The 21,245-nt window shown below is 45.6% G+C and overlaps 5 protein-coding genes across 8 annotated transcripts; 3 read left to right on the top strand and 2 right to left on the bottom strand.

Moving 5' to 3' along the window:
* The first annotated feature begins 7,839 nt into the window (after positions 1–7,839).
* LOC113205829 (zinc finger protein 277) lies at positions 7,840–10,443 on the top strand. The gene is made up of 8 exons (XM_026421594.2): positions 7,840–8,375; positions 8,458–8,647; positions 8,721–8,923; positions 9,017–9,179; positions 9,276–9,500; positions 9,591–9,742; positions 9,821–9,946; positions 10,023–10,443. Exons 1-8 carry the CDS (start codon positions 8,098–8,100, stop codon positions 10,162–10,164), a joined length of 1,479 nt encoding a protein of 492 aa, XP_026277379.1. The 5' UTR covers positions 7,840–8,097; the 3' UTR covers positions 10,165–10,443.
* LOC113205830 (queuine tRNA-ribosyltransferase accessory subunit 2) lies at positions 8,559–12,796 on the bottom strand. 2 transcript variants are annotated; one of them, XM_026421596.2, is made up of 9 exons: positions 12,565–12,796; positions 12,259–12,408; positions 12,041–12,159; positions 11,794–11,950; positions 11,521–11,709; positions 11,185–11,441; positions 10,973–11,098; positions 10,724–10,875; positions 8,559–8,629 (listed from the first exon to the last, which is right to left on the bottom strand). In XM_026421596.2, the coding sequence occupies exons 1-8, from the start codon at positions 12,676–12,678 to the stop codon at positions 10,764–10,766; spliced, it is 1,224 nt and encodes a 407-aa protein (XP_026277381.1). In that variant the 5' UTR covers positions 12,679–12,796; the 3' UTR covers positions 8,559–8,629; positions 10,724–10,763. The 2 variants fall into 2 exon arrangements, with proteins under 2 accessions (XP_026277381.1, XP_026277380.1); XM_026421595.2 differs by lacking the exon at positions 8,559–8,629 and having other exon boundaries at positions 10,258–10,875.
* Positions 12,797–12,806: 10 nt separating this feature from the next.
* On the top strand, positions 12,807–14,093 carry LOC113205831 (60S ribosomal protein L28). Of its 2 annotated transcripts, none has more exons than XM_026421597.2 (5): positions 12,807–12,946; positions 13,419–13,512; positions 13,589–13,717; positions 13,793–13,906; positions 13,984–14,093. In XM_026421597.2, the coding sequence occupies exons 2-5, from the start codon at positions 13,426–13,428 to the stop codon at positions 14,068–14,070; spliced, it is 417 nt and encodes a 138-aa protein (XP_026277382.1). In that variant the 5' UTR covers positions 12,807–12,946; positions 13,419–13,425; the 3' UTR covers positions 14,071–14,093. The 2 variants fall into 2 exon arrangements, with proteins under 2 accessions (XP_026277382.1, XP_026277383.1); XM_026421598.2 differs by having other exon boundaries at positions 12,905–13,030.
* Positions 14,094–14,173: 80 nt separating this feature from the next.
* Positions 14,174–17,576, bottom strand: LOC113205828 (DDB1- and CUL4-associated factor 11). 2 transcript variants are annotated; one of them, XM_026421593.2, is made up of 12 exons: positions 17,398–17,576; positions 16,980–17,227; positions 16,786–16,885; positions 16,587–16,694; positions 16,246–16,405; positions 16,010–16,156; positions 15,745–15,926; positions 15,573–15,665; positions 15,247–15,493; positions 14,924–15,079; positions 14,738–14,844; positions 14,174–14,657 (listed from the first exon to the last, which is right to left on the bottom strand). In XM_026421593.2, exons 2-12 carry the CDS (start codon positions 17,219–17,221, stop codon positions 14,520–14,522), a joined length of 1,680 nt encoding a protein of 559 aa, XP_026277378.1. In that variant the 5' UTR covers positions 17,222–17,227; positions 17,398–17,576; the 3' UTR covers positions 14,174–14,519. The 2 variants fall into 2 exon arrangements, with proteins under 2 accessions (XP_026277378.1, XP_026277377.1); XM_026421592.2 differs by lacking the exon at positions 17,398–17,576 and having other exon boundaries at positions 16,980–17,389.
* Positions 17,577–18,033: 457 nt separating this feature from the next.
* Positions 18,034–20,101, top strand: LOC113205834 (mitochondrial carrier homolog 2). Its single transcript, XM_026421600.2, has 7 exons — positions 18,034–18,268; positions 18,468–18,552; positions 18,637–18,811; positions 18,884–19,015; positions 19,114–19,300; positions 19,384–19,451; positions 19,552–20,101. Exons 1-7 carry the CDS (start codon positions 18,158–18,160, stop codon positions 19,688–19,690), a joined length of 897 nt encoding a protein of 298 aa, XP_026277385.1. The 5' UTR covers positions 18,034–18,157; the 3' UTR covers positions 19,691–20,101.
* Positions 20,102–21,245: the final 1,144 nt, after the last annotated feature.

The raw sequence follows: 21,245 nt of genomic DNA, 5'->3' as shown, positions 1-21,245 counted from the left end.
TGGCGGCACCTGGACTGCCGGAGGTCCTGGTTCGCTTGGTGTTGCCCGGACTGGGTCGCCGAGGGAGGCCGGGGCTGGTGGTCCTGGTTCGTCTGATGTTGATTGGACTGGGTCGCCGAGGGAGGCGGGGGCTGGTGGTCCTGGTTCGCCTGGCGGCGCAGGCTTGCTGTGTCCCGCCCACGCCTGAACTCTTGACCGGGCCGTCCGTCTCGAGGCGCTGCGCGCTCCGCGCTCTCGGGGCCGGACCCCGCCCCACTTTGGCGGGCGGCTGCCGCGGCTGCGCGGGGGGCGGCCGCCCGTCCTGGGGAGTGGCCGCCGGCCCCCTGGCGCGCCGCGCCGTCCATGGGCTCGGCGCCCTCGGATGGCTGACGCCGAGGCCGCCGCCCCTCCGGGGGCTGGGCGCCGGGCGGGCGGCCTTGCAACGCGAGCCCACCGTGGTGATGAAGGGGATGAGGACCGCCTTGATGGCGGGGCGCGGTGGTCTCCGCGTCGGCGTCGCGTCGGCGGCCTGCCGGCCCCTGAGCCCCACGATGGGCCCCGGGTTGGTCTCGCGTCGGCAGGGGCTGGTCGGCCGGAGGGGCCTGCTGGTCCACGGGCTGGCAGTCCTGTTGCGGGGCCGGGGGACTGCCACGACCGTGCGCCTCCTATGCACGTCCGCTCCAGGGTCTCCGGGCTGGTTGCGCGGCCCGCTCCCGGCCGTGCGCGTCGCGGCGCTCGCTGTACTCGTTGTGCGTGTGCCAAGGGGGCTGCCGGCTCCCCCGGGGCTCCGGCCTATTGGACTGCCGCCCGCTCCACGCGGGGCAGCGCGGCTCGATGTGTTTGGACTACTTGCGGCGCCAAGGGAGCAACTGCTGCCGCCTCCCCCGGGGCTCCCGGCGCGCACGGGGCTGCGACTTGTAGTACCACCCGCTCCACGCGATACGGTGGAGGACGGGGAGAAGCTCTCAGTGTCTAGAGTTGTTGCGCCAGGGGGGCTGCCGCCCGCCTGGGGGCGTCCTGCGGCCGGGGACCCCGCCGCCCCGCTGCTGCTCGCCGACCGCTGCAGGACGTGATCCTGGCACTCGGTGCAGCAGACGGCGTCCTGGTATCTGCTCGAGATGGACGGCGAAGAGGGCGGCGGGGAGGGTGGTGGTAGTGCCGGTGGTGGTGGCGGCGGCAGCGGCGGTGGTGGCGGCGGTGGCAGCGGTGGTGGTGGCGGCGGCCGCGAGGGAGCGGGCGAGGCCGGCGGGGCGGAGGGGGGATCCTGTTCGCCGACATCCAGGGCGTCCACGTACCAGGCCGATCCTCCCAGGGAGCCATGATGATGAGCAGCCTGCAACAGAAACCAAGAAGCAACATCCATTACACTGTTGGAAATCATAGAAATAGAGACGCATAAAATCCGCGAGTCGGCACGGCACGCTGCCGCCGCCGCGCCAGGCCGCCGCAGCAGCAGCAGCAGCAGCCTCAGCACATGCCCTTCGATGAGAAATTGGAGAGATGGAAAACACGACGCCGGTTCCATATCAGTCCAGCAGCAGCATGCAGAACGCTACGGCCCCGCCACGCCGCGCCACGCCGCGCCACGCCAACCCGGCCAGTCATTTTCCCTGTCCAGATGAAGTCCCAGCTCGGCGACGCGCTCGTAGTAAATCAATGCAGACTGTTGCTGACACACTGCCCTTTTCTCCCAACAGCCAGCACCGAGACTGGCTTTCGGAAACCCGCCCAGTCAATCACCATGTTAAAAATTGTAATAAGAGAGGCGAAAAAAACTGCAACTGTCGGCAGCGAATTATATTACCTGGTGTACACTGCGTGTATGACAACATTTTGAATACACATTACCACACGAGTCAGATGAAAGATTTCGCAATAAACTGTTTGCTGCCCTCATCGAAAGCAGTGGTAACGACCTCCGCACCGGGTGTCGCGCCTGCTGCAGCGGCGGCGAACGTTAAAACCGACAGTTATTACAACAAGGCGGCGGTGTTCACTAATTTATTGGAGTGAGAATAATTCAATTACGGCGATGACTTTCTTTTCAACAACGTTGGGGTCCCCCGCGCGCTCGCAGCGAACTGGGCCGGTGCCCTGCGCGCGCGCTCGTGCTGTGCACACCACGGGCCCGGCCTGCTCGGCCTCGCCTATGATTCATGGTCCTTCGCTCGTTAACGCGCGATACACCGGGACAGTCCATGATTTGCCTGTCAAAGGGCTCGCGGTGTGGTGGGTCCGAGTCTAGTGGGCCCCATACCTGGTGGTGGTGGCTGGTGGCCCCCTTCCCCCGTCGCCACACCGCGGCGCTGGACCGCGAGTCCCACAGCTTGCTTTCGCACGCGTCGAGCTGGCGCCGCCGCCGTCCGCTCGCGACGACGGCCAGCGCCCCCGCGAGCGGGCGGTAGGCAGGCACGCGCCCGGCGGCGTACGTTGGGTTGCCTACCCACCGGGCGCCCTGCGCGCGAAAAGTTCAGAACCCGAGAGGGATGCTTCACTCAGAACCATCAGTGTACACGTACTATCAGCGCAGAAAGAATTGAACCCCCTGACGTCCATATTCCAAGCAAAAGGGGTAAAATTCTTAAAATTACTCCCAATTTCTTAATAGTACACCTTCAAAAAAAAAATCAAAGATAGATCAAAGAAATAAAACCAATTTAAAAATAAATAAAAATAAAATCAGGGGCTGGTGCTCCTCACATTTCTTCAACTTTACTTGACGCGTCCGAACCAGTCTGAAGAAAAACAAATTGTAGCTTCAGGCGCAGACCTCAAGAGACGAAATCATCATCATACACGATTGAATGAACCAATAAAGGCATACAATTTATTTATTTTACTTTCTGCCATTTTAAAGTGTGTCGATTGGAGGGGTGGTCTGACGAGGGTCTGGGGTGCGGGCCCGAAACTAATATGCTGCACACGGCAAAAGCATCAAGATGGAGAGGGAGGGCGAAGAGGTAGAGGCGGATCTATCAATTTCCGAAGCGCGTGAAAGGGGATTACGTTCGATTACGTTATACAGAGAGGGACGGAGTTTTTCGTCCCATTCAAGTGCTAAAGGGGGAGACGCCCCTTTTATTTTTATTTCTTTTAATCTGTTGAGTTTCGTGAGATAATAATGTGGTGCGCGGCGCAAAGGAGCATGCAGGGCTGAACAGGGCCCTTATTGCAGCTGCATTACAAGGTGTTACGAAATACCGCACAACGTGTAATCGAGCGGGTGCACACACACACACACACAGCCGGGCGTCGCACCAGCCGGCCCGGGCCCTGCACTTCAATTACCATAATTACATTAGAAAGTGATTCCCGCGTGTTTTAATTATTGATCCGGACAAACAGATCACCACCGACGGGCCCAACGTGCTCCTCTTCCTTCCCGGCCGCCGCCGCCACGCGTCTGCGCAGAGACATCCGATCTCGTGACGGTAAACTCGCACAACAATTTTTTTACCTGGCAACATTCACAACAACTAACTAAAGCAAATGTAAAAAAAAATAAAATATATCTTTGCAAAAAAATTTCTGTAGCTTTACTAAAGGTTTTACCCTTCTTGCAGATACACACACGTTTTTAAGTTTTATGTTACATGATCGAGTTAAACAGAAACAGCAGTATGCATATGGAGGGGACTCGCTCCACTCATCACGCCCGCCCGTTGAAATGGGTAGAAAACGCAGCATCCCAACTTTTCCCTCGTATTTTTCTGAACCGAACACGTAATTCCCTTTGACGGGAGAGGACGCCGAGGCGCTGCTGCCGCCGCGCGCCTGCCTTCCGTGCAAACGGCCGACACATCCCATTCCGCCTCCAGCATCTTTGGAGAGACCTCTAGATCCAGAGACCTCCTGAGAATCCACCTGAGAGACTTCTGGAGAGACGTGTATTGACCCCCGGAGAGACCTGAGAGACCTCTGGAAGAAACCACTGAACCGAGCTGGAAAAACTCCGACCGACGTGGATCCAGTGTTGAGTTATTGGGGTTGGGACCATTTAGGGGAAAATATTTGAAGTGGGAGAAATAGGAGGACGACTGTTGGTGAGCAATTTAGTGTGATTTTTTGCTGGTGGGGAATGCGTTCCAGGAGACATTGTACCGTCCATACACATGCCTAAGAGACACCTCTCGAAAAGACCGAGCTCTGTCTCTGAAAGAAACCGCTGAGGAGACCGCTGCAAGGAGGAGGCGGAGTGGCCTCTGGGGAGTCCTCCGGTAATAGTTAGTTCTGTCGTTATTCCTCGAAACTAAAAAATTCCTCCTCCGGGGCCGTTTGTCAAATGCATGGAAACGCACTTCAAATTGGTTGCATAAGAGCGGCGCGCGGGTCGCTGCGGGGCGTGGCGCTGCCGCGCGCTGGACCCCGTGGGCGAGCAAGCGCAGCAGTGCGCGCTGAGCGGTTTGATGAACACGCTTTTCACCTTCTCAAATCGATAATTGTTGGGCCACTACACGGCCCATCAAGACCATCCGACACGCCGCCGGGGAGGATCCGGCCGCTCTCCAAACTAGGGGGCCTCCGCTCTGCCGCCGGCAGGCCGCCTCCCCCTCAACACCGACCGCATCTGATATAATAAAACTAATAGAATACACGCCGTTCCAATTGGCGCCCTAACGTAACACACGACGACGCCTCCCCGCGATGCAACTGGGCGTGCGTTTTATAACAGTGCATCTCATACTCCACCCACCCACCCACACCCAACACACAGAGTCTATATACAGGATTCCCCGCGCCCTCTGCTGCTCGATTCCCACACTCCCTGCGGCCGGGAGCGGGCCGACCGGACGCACAGGAATTCTGCACTAACGACCTTACCATGCGGAGACATTTTCTCCACGATGGAAAGCCCGTACGTCATTCATGAGCCCGGGGTGGCCACCCTTCCGTGCCCAATCAAAAAACAAAAAAATACAAAAAAACTAGAGCGACTAGAGCTATAATACCGGAATGGTAAAACGTTGTCGTTATACTTCTACAAAGTACAGTTAAAAATGTACCTCCAATGTCGTCTTTCATCCGACAAATTACAAAAACATTTTATAGGTTTTTTATAAAGTTTATAATAATTTACAGTTAAAAGCTGCATTGTTTCACTGAGGAGAGTCGTGGGCTTCGTGACTAATAAGCAGTTTCAATAATTACTTCAGCCGAAAACAAGAATACTGAACCACATTATCGATTAACTACAACTCAGTCACTATGGCTGTATTTTATGTTTTCTTTTTGGGTGCATGATTGAGATTATAGACAAAATATGAAAAAGTGACGGCGGTTGCTAACAATAGTATTCGGGCGGACGGCTTTGCTTCCCAGTACCTATCGATAGCGCCTTACAGCCCGGGCGCGCAGGCAACCCGCATGCACGCGTGCGAGACGGGACAGTCTAGTCTACCTTCGCAAGGGTGCGGCGCGCACCGTGCCCGCCCACCCGTTCGAATGCGGTTTGGTGTAACGATAAATGTAAAAGGGGAAAATTGGTGTGAGCCAGCTACCGGGCCTGTACTCTCACCACACCATCACTTCCCTCTGTGATCATATCATGTAAAAGACAAAACCACGAGATACCAGTGTATCCGGCCGGATGATATCGGAAAGGTTTTATTAGTTTCAGATTACTACTCACGTTCAAATTATTCTTGGACAAGGTGTGCAGCACTCTGAAACACTTGCTGCGGATGCTTTTCCAGACGGTATCCGCCATGTTGTTCCAGGGAAGTCCTCTCTGGATGTCACTGCAAATATCTATAGTCTTACGGGCTTGTTCCAAATCATTACGGCTAAACTTGCTTCACCGGTCCGAACAGACTCTTGACGAAATTTCCGACTGATCTTCGAAAAACTTATTGAGCACTTTTGAGCAATTCTTCCACACAACGGCACTTTCAGGGGCTGGCGCTGGATCCATTCCGATATGTTTTGTCCGGTTATGTCCGCAAGAAACTTTCCAATCAAGCCCTGTAAGTCACTGGATAGTCACTGTTTGGGTCACTCGAGTCACACTAGACCACTGGCTATCGCCAGGTGCGCGGTATCCAGGGCGCCGCTGCAGCACCCGGCGCGGCCGCTCGACTACTGGGCACAACGGGGCTCAGGGGGCGTAAGTGCGCCGCGTGGGGCCACGGCGTTTGTTTTCCCGCGCGCCCCCGCCACCGCTCCGCGGGGCCCTTCTCGTATTATTCTTTTCGGGCTGGACCAGTCTTGGCGTACACCCGCGCCCGCGTGCACACCCCACTTTTCAGGCCGCTCAAGCGCCACTGCTACGCTATACTACACCACCGCGAGAGCAGCCACGGGAGGGCATAAGTGTGTGCCAGAGGGGAAACGGGTTCATCGCGAGCAGAAAATATAATGCGTGTGCGGAACAAAATCAAGTCGACTCTGCGAAAAATAACACCGATATCACGAAAAGGGAGGAAAATGTAAAATAAGTTTTTAAAAAATAGCAAAATTTTACTGTTGTTTTGCCATTTTTGTCCACTTTTGACCAGGTCTTTCAAAGTCATTTCTCATGAAATATAAAACAGAGACAAGAGTTACACCACCGAAGTGTGTGAATGTCGCACACTTGTGTGTCATCAACATTCATAAACATGGAGGCACATGCAAGAGTATGAATTTCAAAGTAGATTATACTCCTTTACTCCCTCGAGTGTGCGGTGTGGGCATTCACACACCTAAGAGTGCGACATTCACGCACTGTGATGTCTGTCAGTGTGTGCTTTTATAATTGGCAAATCAGGCGTCCATCCAAATTAGGAAGTGGGTTGACCCTGCTTTTATGGCAATTCTCTATAGAAATGATTAGTCTACATGTGATTAAACGGTTGTTTTCGCGCAGGGAGAATATGGGTCGACTCCGACGAACCTCTCCTCACTCATGCATAGGCATCATGCACCCTATCGTCGTAAGTCACTTACATGACTCCCCCGACTCCTCCTGGCGTGTGTATGCATGGTGCATCATGTATTTATTATGCACCCGAAACGAAACCGAAGCTGAATGAGCAAGTAGTGTGCCGTAGCGTCGTCGGCTCGCTCCTTCCGTCGCTCCGTCTCTCTCGGGCGACCTGGGAGAGCGACACGGACTGACGAGCTGGCGGCGCTAGCTGGCGCTAGCGCGGGCGGAGGCGCCGCTGCCCGTCCGTCCGGCGCGTTGCTAGCGTTGCGTTGCGTGCTCCGTGTGTGCATTGTCCGCTCGGCTCCCAGGCTCTTTTTCGCCGCGCTTCTCCTTTTCATCAGATGCGAGAGACCCGACGAAAAATTGCCGCGCCGTGCGTTCCCCCCGAGTGAGCCGCTTGCTTCCTGCTCGCGAGCGCTTCCGATCTTCGGCCGAAAGATATCATGTGGGGTCGCTCCCTTCTCTTTCATTTTCATTTTTCTAAACGGTTTGTTGTTGACTTTTTAGCCAAGTCCATTCCCCGGGATTAACATTAAGAGGCTGTGTTAAGTTGGCGGGTACAGGTTAAAGTGCCAGCCACACAAAGAATTCAAGTACCTTAAAGACAGGCACAATTTCGGCGACACATAAAATGACATATTCCACCTCGTCTTGGGCAACAACGTCACCCCTGCCCCTTCCTGCCCTTCTGGTCGTTCCAGCGAGGCATGTTGAATGGCGCGCGAAGGGTACCTCGACGTATGAGGAAACGTACCAACACAGAAAAGGAACGTAAAACTACTTAATGGAGAGATGGACAACAACCGAAGATGTACAAAATTTTGTTTACAAAAACCCCATTGAACTAGCTGATCACTAAGTTCCTGATTACTCCAAGCTTAAAATTCTCGAGGCGAAAATCAACGCAGCAGATAGTTTGTTTAATGCGAAGGTTGGTACTAAGACGGGACCTTCCAGCACCGTAAACATAACCTTACATTCTGACGGGAGCCCCGTTGCAAGTACTCCTAGCTTCTGCTTTTCGATATGGATTTGAAAAATGTTGAGTTTATGACTCAACAATGATAGCACACAGCTCTATCATAGAAAAATTGCTGCTGTGGCAATCAAAATGGACATATCTGCTTGAAGGAATGATTGTCTGAGATTTGTTGTAAAACTGCTCAATGATAACTTAACTCTTAAAGGGCATACCACATCAATTAGATTTAAACATGGAGTCGTCGTCCCAGAACTACCATGGAAAGAAGCCCACTAATAAGACTCAAAAATTTGGCAATCAGCGTAAGAAAGAATCAAGTGGCTCATCAGTCGGAAAACAGCCAGTTCTAAAACAATTAAATATGTACAAGAATGAATCTCATGATACAGAATGTTTGCTATGCAATGAATGCTTTCTTCTCCCTGAAAATGCTGATATTTACCTCTCCCACCTTCTCTGCTCACATCACCTAGTTATTGCAGATACTCACTGCATAGCTGATTTCAAAGGGTTTGTCACTTATTGAATTAAATCGTTGTCATTGTTCCTCCCATTGACTTATCATAGATATTAAATATTCTTTCATTTGCAGATATGTTGATTACTGGCGCACAAGACTAGCCTCAGTGTGTTTGACAGACATTTGCTCTGTTATGCACGCACCAGTCAAAGAAGCAGGGGCAAATCCTCATGTTGAAGGAGAAGAACAAGAGTTTTTTCTTCTCTCCGATGTGCTCCCAGAGGACCGTCTCCTTCGCCAAGGCCTTCAACAGAAAAGACTGGTAATGCATTAATTTGTACGATCAATCTGCAAACCTTGTACCAACATTTGACATTGAAAAAATCAATTTCTAGGAATGGGTTCTTCAGCAGCAGCAATTTGAAAGAGATGACACAAGTTTTAAGAGGGGCTGCCTGATTTGTCGGACAGAGCTTACTGGAACAAGAGCTGGCTACTTGCAACACCTCAATTCAGCACATAATTTACAAATAGGAAGAACAGCTAATCTTGTATTCATAGATGAGTTAATTGACCAAATTGATCAATATTTGAACAAGTACGTAAGCATAGGCTATCATATGTTTTTGAATATACACATGGACCTCAATAACCAATACAAAGTACATTTTATGGTATGTTAAACTTTCAGATTTCAATGCATCTACTGTGAAAAGTTCTTCCCAGATCGACTTATTTTGCGAGAACACATGCGGAAAAAAATGCATAAACGAATCAATCCCAGTAACCAGTTGTTTGATCAGTACTATGCTGTAAATTACCTTGAGATGGGAAAGAACTGGCAGCAAGTAGCTGTAAGTATATGTTGTGTTTGTGTAAAAAGACTACGTAGTCTTGAAAACAAATTTAAAAAAAATTGATAATGATTTTTTTTTTTTTTTTTTTGGAAGGATGAGAAGGAAGAGCCAGACCAAAGTGGCTACACATCTGGCAGTGAAGCAGCTGATGGAGATGTTGCCGACTGGGGCGACTGGAATGAAACAACCGCTATGTCCATAACTTGTCTCTTCTGTGACTCAAAATTTGAACAATGGGAACCAACCTTACAGCATTTAAAGAATAATCATAAGTTTGATTTTGCTTCTCTTGTTAGTCACATGGATTTTTATCAGAAGGTATGAAATTGTTCTTTGAAAGATGCATTGGTGAGCCTAGTACTCCAGCAACCAGCAGAGGTTTCTCACTGTTTCACTTACTCATTGTAGGTAAAGTTAGTCAATTACATCAGGAATCAGGTGGAGAAGAATACTTGTATTGTTTGTGAGGAAATATGTGACTGTCAAGATGTTTTACTAAAGCATATGGAAGAGAAAGACCATAATGACCTGCCAAACAAAGACTTGTGGGATCGTGCTGAGTAAGACATACAACCATGATAAATTTTTCTCTTTGTAAATTTTTTGGTTGAAACAGAGAAAAACCCCTCTCTTCACAGGTATTACTTCCCTACTGAAGAGGATGATGGATTTCTATGCCAGCTAGATGATGGACGAGCAGATGATGAGGGAACACCGGAGTGTGTTACAGGCGAGGAACCTGATCCTCAGCTTTGTGAGGCAATGTAAGTACAAATATCAAAACCAAACAACTTAATATGTTAGGGGCTTGATTTAAATTTGTTAATTCTTATTTTCCAGTGTTGGAGGACATTTATCAGAGGTCATAGAACTAAGAGCTGAGCTGAACAAACCTGTGTCTGCAGACATTACAGAAAATTCTGCTAACCCAGCTCCTTCGACAAAATCAGCACATCATGTCACATTTAAAGATATTGAATAATGCTGATGACACCCAACGTCCTCTTCATGTGGTTGTTGAACTCAATTAGAATACGAAGGAAAAAATAGGTTGATTCGTTATATAAGTTGGAACTAAGTGATGTTTGGTTTATTCATTATACAATAATTTTTGGTTAAAAAGAGGTAGGTAACTCTTATACATGAATTGGTCCAAGTGCTCCCTTTCAGGGACAATCCTCGTGTGCAATACTGAATATTTATTTGAATGTTAAAGTGAAGATAAATGATAAATTAAATGGTTTGTAAATACTCTAACAAATCGATGATTTCTTTCATGACAGCCCAACCAAAATACAATACCGAATATACGTTTAAAATGTTCTTTGAGTTGAGTGAACAAGGTGATAGAAAATAAATACTACTTCCAAGGAAAAAAGTGCTATCAAAATATAGTACAAAATAATGGTGGATTGTCTTTCCTTTCTTTTTAAAAAAGGTTAAAAACAAACCTGATTTAGATAGATTATGATAGTAGGTGTTTTGTTTCCCCTTTAGTACTATTAGATACTACCTAACTTTGGAATTTTAAAATCACTAACCTTGCCACAATGAAAAGGATGAGTTCTTTACCATGATAAATCACAAGGGTCCTCTATGACTTTCCACTAGATGACAGAGAGTTTCAAGTGAATCATTCTTGACAGCTGTGCGGATGCATTTGAAGAACTCCAGATAGTGATGGAGATTGTGCCTGAGGAAAATTCAGAGTTAACAATATTATATCAATACTACATCACATAAGGCATATCAAAGGAACATGATTGATGGACAGAGAGTTAAAATCTTACATCATTAAAAGCACTTTTCCTAACAACTCTTGTGATTTCAATAAATGATGTATGTAGGCTTTCGTGTGTTGTTTACAAGTCAAACAGTTACAATCTATCAAAATAGGTTGAAAATCTTCTTTGTAGCTGCACAAAAAAACAAAACAATGAACTTAAATACGCATCACAACTGGCAGTGCAAAAGAGAGAGAGAAAATCTTGTGTCATCTTACATGTCTTCTTCTATACTAAGTTCATATTCAGGTCCACTGGAGTTTGTATCTTTTCCAGATTTTTGGGAAGAATTGATGAAAGGGGTGGATAAGGCCATGTTTTCATTGAAGGGAAACACAAGTGCAGAACCTCTTTCAGTAGACACAAAAGGTAAAGAAGTGTCAAAAACATCAAAACCTAGAGCCACAAGTTTTAATAACGTGGCAGGACTCCAGGCACCATGTATCACTCTCAGCCTATCTTTCGGAAGACGCTCCTAGAAAAATTTTTAGTGATAAGTATTCAATCAAATTTCTTCAAATAGAAAATACATCTAATATTCTAAAGAAGTTTACCAAGCATTCTCTGATTATAGGTTCCACTGCATTACAAGGAATACTTTCCACTGTTAGCCCATTTGTGTGAAAGCCATCAAAGACATATCCATCAACATTGTACACTGCCATCTCTTCTGATATTAATCTTCTGGCATTCAAGTCATACCCACCTTCTATGGGTGCCAGAAGTGCTACATTTTGTAATTCCTGGTGGAGTAATAGAGGTAGATAATTAAGGTAAGAGAAAATTGCAAACATCAGTAAAGGTACGAATAAAGAATTATATCATACTGTAGAAGCTTGATGATAATTGTAGCAGTCTTTGAACAGCTTGGAAGTCCTTGTCATAGACTTTACTATGCGCTTCTTACTACTATCTGAATTGACATCTCCATCACACAAGGCAAGATACATGTCTGGTTTCATTTTTTCAATCATATTCATATACCTATGTAAAGTTAACAATTACAGCTATGCAGAAAAAAATACAGCAAGGAGAAAATAGTGAATACATAGTAAATATTTGTCATATACACACTTTGATGGATCCACAGTTCGTTTTCCATTTTTGGTCCAGACAGCGACCTCATCTCCTTTGTTATATCCAGATGGTGTTTCAATACCTGGATCCTGAGGCGTAATATAGGAAGGATATTCCTAGCAGAATAAAGAGAACACAATTGTCAGGGTCATTTTCTTTAGAAATTGGTGAGAAGAATAAAAGATGATGTTGCTTAGACAAACCAACAAGGTTACCTTAAGACCGACAAACTCTGATATGCTTTGACCACATGACTCTATACTTCTTAGTGCTGTCATTATAGTTGGCAAGGGCATGAGCATCATTAGATTCTCTGTTGTAATCAGTTGCAGCACTTCATGAGTAATGTGAGGTACATTCCCACCCTGAAAAGAAACAAAAAATGAATTAATGTCGAAAGCGTCCAAGTGAATTTTATCACGCAGACGTGTGTCGATAAGATACCTGTTTATTCAAGACCATTCAAAAATTGATGTCTTTAAAATTTCAATTATTATGAGTATAACAAGTTATGTACATACCCGCGTGTAAATTGTAAGAAACGGTGTATCAAATGTTTCTCCTTGCCGATTTGGCAAGTTACTGATAATTCCTAATCGACCACACTTTCCACTAGATTTGACTAAAAATTTCATGTTTGAGGCGATCACTTGCACATGGGAAACAACACTTTTTCGCGGGGTTTGAAGATAAGGTTAAGTGTGTTTATTTCTTCTGCTTGTGTGTGATGTTTTGATTAATCAGCACGGCCCTCTGGATGTGTCGATCAGTCGAGTGGGGTCTCGAAAGAGCAAAAATTTCGATCTTCGATGTCTTCGAGAGGCGCACTTCCGCTTTTCGGATTTTTTCTTTCTTCTTCATCACCCGGGAGCCATCTTAGCGGCGTGTGGGCTAGTTGTAAAGGTACGAGTTGGTGAAAATATAGTGGGTTGTTCAAGGAAATTGGTGGATTTGGATATCAAATCTTCCATTTTTTACTGCCGCTAAGTATGTAGAGAAAGAATTTCCTGTGCGCGTTGTCAGGCGTTCGATTTTACCAAATCGGCGTATCACGAAGCTGTTCAGTCTCATGTTGTTACTTCGCCACGTGGTGAAATTTATGTTTGAAAACCTAATTTTTGGGGTCCCTCTCGTTGAGCGTTAACTAGGCCGGTGTCATTCATTTTGTCGGGTTTTGAGTGCGGTACTGTTACTTGTCGGTTGTCCCTAGTAGATGTTCACAATGTGGGGTTATGAGCGCCCTTGTCAGGTTCATGTCAGCCGTGTACATTACGTATATTAACTATCTCTCACATATTGGCGCTGGTGTCACTAAACCTGTCGAAATTGATCGGACGTCTTTAAGGTGTTTATAATCTTATCTTGTTGTTCTCAGCTTCAAGATGACTTCCCATCTCTCATGGATGATTGTTCGCAACAACAGCGCTTTCTTGTTGAAGAAGCGCAACCTCAGCAAGCCCTTCAGCACTGTGAGTTGTATTTTCTGTTGTGTGCACGTTACTGGTATTACTTTCAGTCTGATTTCGTTTGACTTTCCTTTTTTAGGAGCCCAACAATTTGTTAAACCTGAACTCGTACAGATACAATGGACTCGTGCACAAGAAGAGTGTTGGCATCGTTCCTGCTGCTGACAAGAAGGGCTTCACTGTTGTGTACAAGAAGGCTAAGGCCAGTGTAAGTATCATGAATCTCACTGAGTTATTTGTCTTATTTTTGGATTACTGCAGGTTCTTCTTAATGTGTTTACAGCACAAGCCCGCCAAGGCTACCATCAAGAGGACACTCAAGTCTGGACCCCGCCGGTCTCTGACCAAGTTGAGGAGATTGATCCATGCCAACCACTACCGCCGGGATCTTCTCAAGGTAATGTGTGACATGTTAGAATTATACACAAATTTACCTAGGTGTTATGTGTTGTGCTAACTGGTATTTGTTTACAGGCTGCCCTCCGCAGGGCTAGTGCTGTTCTGAAGTCTCAGAAGAAGCCTGTTACATCAAGGAAGGCACGTGCCAAGAAGGCAGAGTAATTTAATAAAATTTCTTTCACTTACGACATGTTTCTTGCATTTCTTCCATCCATTCCAGTAAACAGTGAGACTTGATTTTGGTCAATAGAAACTTTATTTGGAATCATGGCATTGTCATCAATTTATTACTAAACAATGAAAAGATTATCAAAATTTAAGCTTAAATTCATATACTATAAATCTTGAACCACATTTATAAAGTTGTAACTTGTGTAGAAACAAATCTAATGTATGTGAAGGATATTAACTTCTTCCAACGTCAAGTACAAGCTGACTACAGATCTTTCTAGTCAAAAATCTAGAAATATTTCAATGTCTTAATTTAATGCAACACATTTTATAAGGTCAGTCATTAAGACCATTGGAATGGGTTAGCCACTAATCCCACCCAAACAAATCACAGATTGGTTTTGAATCAATTGAAAGAAGCCCTTTTTTTGGTGAGGATGTTACCTCAATGAACTCATTACTTGTCTTGAGGCCTTTCGTCTGGAGCCCAATTCTCGGTCTTCTGAAGGGAAGTCTTCATCTGATTCACAATCAGTGGACTCACTTCTGTGCTGCCATCTTGCTACTAATGAATCCCACTAGAAAAGAAATATAAAGATAGTTTATATTTTAGATCAGACTTGAGTAAATTTAAATAGGTTTCAAAAGGAGTACTTACTCCAGTGCTCACGAGTTCAGGTTTATATGGGTGCCAAGAGACATCTCGAACACAAGCTTTATGGCCAGTTAAAATCTTGGCGGTTTGACCAGTCAATGCATCATAAACTGTGACAACATTAAAAAAAAAATTAAGATTAACTTGACTCTCTTCCCTTAATCGTAAATAAACTGAAATTGTACTTACTTAGTACTCGCCCAAGAGCACAGCCTGTGTAAATGTAACGCTGACCAGTTGAGGCAGCAGGTGAAAATCGGCATCTAATAAGTGTCTGCAGCACTTTGTGCCCACGATAAGTCATTACTGATGTATCACCATCCAAACTCCGGTGAGATGATTTAACTGATCAAAACATGATAATTAGTGTAGAAATAGGACAAATATGAGTGGATGTAGAGGTTTCTTAAAATAGATCAGTGATGGGGTGTATGCTAACAAATTTCAATTACAGTAGGACAACCAAAGCTAAGAGTACAGCTTATTTTACCCTTCTTCACATTAATACTTACATTTGGAAGGAACTTTCTGATATCGGTAATCCCAGGTCTGATTGGATGCAGCCCTGATACTTTCCCTTTGACACTCTTCACTAGAGAGTCTCCTTACATCCCACAATTTGATTGTCTGATCTTTGCTATTTGACAAAAGATGTCTACCATCTCCTCTTGGCTCAATAAATGTGATGCCATCCAAGTGCCCAGCCAGTACTCCAACTGGCTTTGGATCTGATTCGGAGAGAGTACGTCTGTCCCAAACCTATTTTATAAAAACAAAATGTTGTACAAAACACACAAAAAAATAATTAATGTTTATTATAATGAAATTGCTGATTTACCTTGCATAAGCTATCATCACTTCCACTGTACAAAATATGGGAAGTGCTATCAGCGTATGCCACTGTATTGACATCACCATAATGCCCTTCAATCTAAAAAGAAGCAACTAATGAATAAAATGCCTTTCAAAGATGCTGACCCTTTCTGCATTTCTAAAACAATCAAACATACTTTGAGAACTCGTTGGTTTGAAAACCGATCATAAATGTAAAGGAAGCCATCATTTGTGCCGCACAAGACCTCTTGCCCATCTTGTGAGAAAACAAGTGAGAAAACACAAAAGCGGCTATCAATGGGTGTCAGTTGTAGTGCATCTTGTGAATCAGAGTCACCGAACAGACGAACAAGATAAACTGTAAAACAATGTTTTTTCAAAGATAATAACAGAAAACTTGTCAGATAAAAAATGAGGTGTTAATGAAGGATTCATGCTCACCACTATCAGACCAACTTGAATAAACACAACAGCTTCCATCAGGACTAAAGGCTGTGTCCAGAATACTCCACCCTACATCACGGGCAGCAATTTTACGGAGAAGAGTAAACCGTTTACCGTTAGTTCTGTATAATCTCAATATTCGATCTGCAATAATGTTAAAGAAAAATTATACATAAAAATGTTACCACTAAAATCCATATTAGTCATGAAATTACAGTCACATTTTTTCAAACCTTGGCATGCAGAAAGAAAATAGTTTCCATCTTGAGAGTAAGTACCACAAAAGGCTTTGTGATGGTACTTGTCTTCTACTGTCATTTTATTGGGAAGAAAATGGTTCATAGTACTTGACAGATCATGGGAAGAAAATCCACACCCTCCTTTCATCCCTGTCTACAAAATATAATTTTTTAAATTTAACAGTAAAATTGCTACCATTTTAGTTGAAAGCAAGCATTTGGACTTAAAACTCATTCGCTACAAAGGGGAAGAGGGAAATCCCACTTTGCCTAGATGTACAAGTTCAACAGCTGATAATAAGGAAATACACACAAATAAAACGAAAGTTACTCACTTCTCGCTGGCAAAGTAACTTCATTACAGGAGGTGGTTTTGAATATTGAGATTTAGGATCTGGTTTTAACCCACAGCCCATCTTGGTCATCAAGCAGAACTCACTTTGCTGGTGGTGACAGAGGGGAAAAAATGTTACGGCTCATATTGCAAAATTTATAATTTAAAAAAAAATTATCTAAATATTGCTGTGCACTTACCTCTAAAGTTTGAGTTTCTGTCACTTTGGAACTACTCTGTGCTGAAGTGGAGCTTCCCTCCTCATCCTCATCATCATCACTGTTGTAGGACCATGGGCTCCTGGTGAGGGAAAAGAGAACATCTTTACCAAACAGATACATAACACCCCTGGAGTGGGCACCACCTGCACCTGAAAGACAACATTTTTCCTCACCTGATGATCGGTGGCAGGTCGCGAGAGGACAGGGATAAAATGGATCCCTGCGTCAGCGCCAGGATAGCGCGCGCGCGCGACGTGTAGGGGATGGAAGCACTCGTGCGCCCGGAGCCGGACCGACTCCGAGTGTTGTAAACCACTGATGAAGTGGATTGCCGTCCGCCCCCGTCCACCCCAACATCTCCATCGCCTCGATCGGACCGATCGCTACTACTAGATGACGAACTGTCACCATCCATGCTGTGCTGCGAATTTGACGTACCCATACGACAAAATGAGACAAAAGGGCTCAAAATTCAAGCCGGGGGGGTGACACAGTAGATTGCACAACATATGAGCAGTAGGCATCCGCAGCTGGCGATACGCAAAACACGACAAAACATTGGGAGTCCATTTATGAGTGGGCCAAGATTACCAAGTCCAGTGAGAAAAATCAGACGCAGGCGATGTCCGCTGGTGTGTCGTTGGGGAAAACTGGGAAAAAGTTGCAGTCACACAGTTGTTGGACTGACGCGAACACTTTCTATTTTGCCCAAGCAGAAAGAATATTGGGTTTATTGTGACAAGCTTGACGTCTTCACCATCTGTTGGCTGCTATTGTTATTGACGATGCAGCCAACAAGCGGAATAGAGTAAAGAATGCATGAAATGTTCTGAAAATGGTTTCCGCTAAATATATTGGAATAAACTATGTCACTAAGACAATATAAAAATAGAGAACATCATAATTACGATAAGACTTCTAAAGCCGAGAGGTTTTATCGTTGTCGCTTGCTCTACCACGTTGGCTACAGTGTTCACAGAAACTAAGATTTAAAGAGCATATTTTGATTTGTCTTTCCACTTCGTTTCGGTTACTGGATCAAAAGTTCAATTTGATTGATTTCCCCTTTCCATGTTTAATTCTTCCTCCTTATATTTTCACGTCGTTAAATTTGAATCTAGAAACGAGCACGACGAATAAATGTAATTATTACAAGCGAGTACTGCTATGTACTTTGAATATCCCGCGTTTAAAGAATGGAACAGATTGTTATGATTACGAAAAGGCGCTCTTTTTCCGAATCCTAACCTCTTAAAGAGTCTGTTATCTTATCCTGTTCTGGTACTGCTAACTGGTATTTAGCCGCTTCTATACTTCTCGAACCCGGAGTAAAAGTAAACAGGTTACCAGCATGGACCGTCCTCCTTCCAGGCCGGCTGATACGTTCGTCATGCAAATGGGTTTAAGATCCTTTGCCCAGTTTGTATTCTATCCTTTTGAATTAGGAAGAACTTTGATTCAGGTAAAGTCATGACATACTCTGCTATACATTTTTTGTCATGAATAAAACTTGGCTGTGAATTTCTGAGCTCAGTTGTCCCTGAGAGCTGAAACTCAGAGCACCTGCACATAATTCATTCTTTCACAATGTACTTTGGAAGTTTTAACAGCGGTTTTCTTTACAATTCAGTTATTTGTAATTTCAATAATTTTTCTTTCAGCTTGGCTATGAACCTATTGCACCATGGCCAGGGAAAACGTGGAGTGGTCAGACTAAAATGATGCTGCCGAACATTTTTCAATATGGTATGGCAAAGGATTTTTCGCTCCTAAAAAGTGTTTCACAGAATTCTGTTACTAATTACTTTTTCTTGTTTTTTTTCTCTTTAGTGGGTTTCATGAAAGCAAGGGACGGCACAAATGTCATTTATAGTGGAGTCAAAGTTCGCATTTTTGAACATATTGTTGGTCAGTGTGCGTATTACCTGGCCACGGATTCGCTACCAACCTCTGATATTGAAATGAAAATTGATGAAGGAAAGGAAAATGTCACTGAGGAAGAAAGGTACATAGTTGAAAACTCACAGTTTAAGATTTTCTGTTTTCTGTTTCTAACTTTCAATTTCAATTTTTTTAGGAGGCAGTGGTATTTAGATGAGTTTGTAAAGGCTGCCACTGGGAGAACATGTGCTGTGATTTTTAGTCATCCATTCCATGTATGTGCTGTCAGGTGTATGGCACAATTTATTGGCCAGGAAACAAAATATGTGTAAGTTTTCTCACAGATAATACTGGTAATTGTGATTAATTTGTCCAATTTTTATTGTTTTACTAAATCTTATTGCTTTTAATTTTCTGTCTCTCCAGTGGTATATTTGGTTCAATTCGAGAACTGTACCGAGAAAATGGCGTTTCTGGCTTCTTTAGTGGCCTGGTTCCACGTCTCTTGGCTGAAATTTGTCAGTTGGCCATTTGGCACTCTCTCACTTTTGCTCTTACTACTTATGTTTCTCGTGAAAAGGAACATCGTGATATTTTTTCCACATTGATGGGCGTAAGTGTGGTAGTAAAAACTGGCAATGTTTTGGTTTTCAGCTATCTTCTGTACTGATTTTTTTCTTTCACTCTCTCTTTCAGTTTGTTGCATCCACCTGCACATATCCCCTATTAGTTGTGTCTAACTGCATGTGTGTCTCAGGAGTTGGGTATGTCTTTGAACTAGAAAGAATTTTTGAATATAAATTAAATATATTCTGTATCTCTTACATAACACTTACATTACTTGTTTTTAAATCTTTCTTTCAGACTTGCTGCAGGACAACCACCCAACATGAGGGTTTATTCATCCTGGATTGATTGTTGGAAGCACCTAGCCGCAGAGGACCAGTTGTGGCGAGGCTCTAGCATTTTGCTGTGGCGTTATGACACTCGTCGTCTGAAATAAAATAACTCATTTCATTTCTTCTTCATGCAATAATTTCAGCTGCCTGTATGCTTTACTCAAGTCTGACTGTTTTACTCAGGAAATATCGCATTTTTAAATTTTTAAACCCCGGTTTGTTTGCAAGGTCTCGTTACATTAATCAATATCTGTTGTAAGTTGTTTTCTTCTTGACTTACTGACCTACCTGTTCAATTAATTTTGCTGCATCTGTAAGAAAAAAGCTATCCTTCTGTGTTGAACTTATCATAACTATTGAATTGTTGTAGAAACAGTATGTGTTGTATGAATGTTAATCCAAGCACATGTCAGTGCTGTTGTTGATTTGAGGGAGGCGTTCTATAATTTTATTTCATAATTGTATGTCCTCTCTTGTTTTGTTTTCCAATAAATAGTCTAAAAAAATTGTAACAATGCTAGTTAGAGTCAGTGAACCACCCAAGTACTTTCAAGGGTATTTAAGAAGTCCTCCTCGGCCACGGCCATCCACCACCTATCACCCCGCTACTCCCACCCCCACCTTGTTGCCCATAATCAAATCTGTAGATTGCATTATTTGTTTAGTTGTGTAACGCCGGAGGCGTCCTATGCAAGAGATACCCACGCGTTATCACATGCAGAAACCACTGTTTAGCATTGTTGGGGATGTAACATTAAGAACTTTTCCAAAAATTTTGATTATTGAAATGAAGACTTGAAACTTCTGTAATTTAAATAGAGACAGTCTTGGGGACTGTCTGAAAATTAAAACGCAGATAAATCGATGCCATGTGCGCGGGATACCGATAGCGAACTCCCCTCACACCACAGCCCCTGGCCTGGCGGTGCCAGGAAGGTCCAGGACTCCTTGAAGTGTCCTGTAGGGTAGGCGAGCCGGCCACTTCTAATGGTGTTGCTGTTACGTAATCCTTGAACGATCGCTGGGTGGGGGTCAACAGGCCCGCGAGGAGGTCCGGCCGGCGGCCCAGGACCGACACCCGCCTCCCGCCGATTGTCCAATCTCACACACACACAATTTAGCCTTCCGCCCCGCGCCCGGCCCGAGCCGCGGGCCTCGAGGCCAGCGGTTTCCTTGGTGGCCACGGGCCGCCGCGGCAGCGGGCGGGCTCGCCTCTAGGCTCGCCGACAAGGGCCAGCCTGGTGGACTCCTCGCCGCGCCCGGGCGCCATGCGGCCAGCAGCTGCTCTGCGAGGACCCCACCGGCGCGCTGCTCCCTATTCACGCCTCGCGGCCTCGGACGCCCGTCAGCCCCCACATCGCCGATGACACGTCGTCGTTGACACGTTTGTTGGCTCTCTTCCGCAGACGTGCAGAGGCGTCAGTCAGGAGGGAAGCTGGCTCCTCCTCCTCTCCATGGAGGCCGTGGACCGAAAGGGGCTGCTGGCGCTAGTGCCTGGCCGTGCGCCCCGACCCCACCCCCTGGCACCCCTTGTGAGCCCGAGCGCCTCCCGTCGTGTCCCGATGTCCTCCGTACCTACTCCGGGCTCTAGTCCGGGGCGGGGATGGCGACATGACACGGCTCAGCGGTCGCCACGCCGCGCCGCGCATACCAACGCCG

Source organism: Frankliniella occidentalis, unplaced genomic scaffold, assembly GCF_000697945.3.
Source record: "Frankliniella occidentalis isolate FOCC.00 unplaced genomic scaffold, Focc_3.1 Scaffold135, whole genome shotgun sequence".
Lineage (NCBI taxonomy): Eukaryota > Metazoa > Arthropoda > Insecta > Thysanoptera > Thripidae > Frankliniella > Frankliniella occidentalis.
Note: the sequence above shows the minus strand (reverse complement) of the source record. Positions and strands in the feature narration are given on the sequence as shown.

What these genes read in the sequence shown, in the direction of transcription:
- LOC113205829 (XM_026421594.2), top strand. Translation starts at nt 8,098, where the DNA reads ATGGAGTCGTCGTCCCAGAACTACCATGGAAAGAAGCCCACTAATAAG. An exon ending in TGCATAGCTGATTTCAAAGG is followed by an intron (nt 8,376 to 8,457) that starts GTTTGTCACTTA and finishes TTTCATTTGCAG; the next exon opens with ATATGTTGATTACTGGCGCA. An exon ending in GCCTTCAACAGAAAAGACTG is followed by an intron (nt 8,648 to 8,720) that starts GTAATGCATTAA and finishes ATCAATTTCTAG; the next exon opens with GAATGGGTTCTTCAGCAGCA.
- LOC113205830 (XM_026421596.2), bottom strand. Translation starts at nt 12,678, where the DNA reads ATGAAATTTTTAGTCAAATCTAGTGGAAAGTGTGGTCGATTAGGAATT. An exon ending in CTTAGTATAGAAGAAGACAT is followed by an intron (nt 11,099 to 11,184) that starts GTAAGATGACAC and finishes TTTTTTGTGCAG; the next exon opens with CTACAAAGAAGATTTTCAAC. An exon ending in GGAAAAGTGCTTTTAATGAT is followed by an intron (nt 10,876 to 10,972) that starts GTAAGATTTTAA and finishes AATTTTCCTCAG; the next exon opens with GCACAATCTCCATCACTATC.
- LOC113205831 (XM_026421597.2), top strand. Translation starts at nt 13,426, where the DNA reads ATGACTTCCCATCTCTCATGGATGATTGTTCGCAACAACAGCGCTTTC. An exon ending in TCAGCAAGCCCTTCAGCACT is followed by an intron (nt 13,513 to 13,588) that starts GTGAGTTGTATT and finishes TTCCTTTTTTAG; the next exon opens with GAGCCCAACAATTTGTTAAA. An exon ending in ACAAGAAGGCTAAGGCCAGT is followed by an intron (nt 13,718 to 13,792) that starts GTAAGTATCATG and finishes ATGTGTTTACAG; the next exon opens with CACAAGCCCGCCAAGGCTAC.
- LOC113205828 (XM_026421592.2), bottom strand. Translation starts at nt 17,248, where the DNA reads ATGGGTACGTCAAATTCGCAGCACAGCATGGATGGTGACAGTTCGTCA. An exon ending in CAGAAACTCAAACTTTAGAG is followed by an intron (nt 16,695 to 16,785) that starts GTAAGTGCACAG and finishes TGTCACCACCAG; the next exon opens with CAAAGTGAGTTCTGCTTGAT. An exon ending in TCAGAAAGTTCCTTCCAAAT is followed by an intron (nt 15,080 to 15,246) that starts GTAAGTATTAAT and finishes TGTTTTGATCAG; the next exon opens with TTAAATCATCTCACCGGAGT.
- LOC113205834 (XM_026421600.2), top strand. Translation starts at nt 18,158, where the DNA reads ATGGACCGTCCTCCTTCCAGGCCGGCTGATACGTTCGTCATGCAAATG. An exon ending in AATGTCACTGAGGAAGAAAG is followed by an intron (nt 18,812 to 18,883) that starts GTACATAGTTGA and finishes CAATTTTTTTAG; the next exon opens with GAGGCAGTGGTATTTAGATG. An exon ending in TTTTTTCCACATTGATGGGC is followed by an intron (nt 19,301 to 19,383) that starts GTAAGTGTGGTA and finishes TCTCTCTTTCAG; the next exon opens with TTTGTTGCATCCACCTGCAC.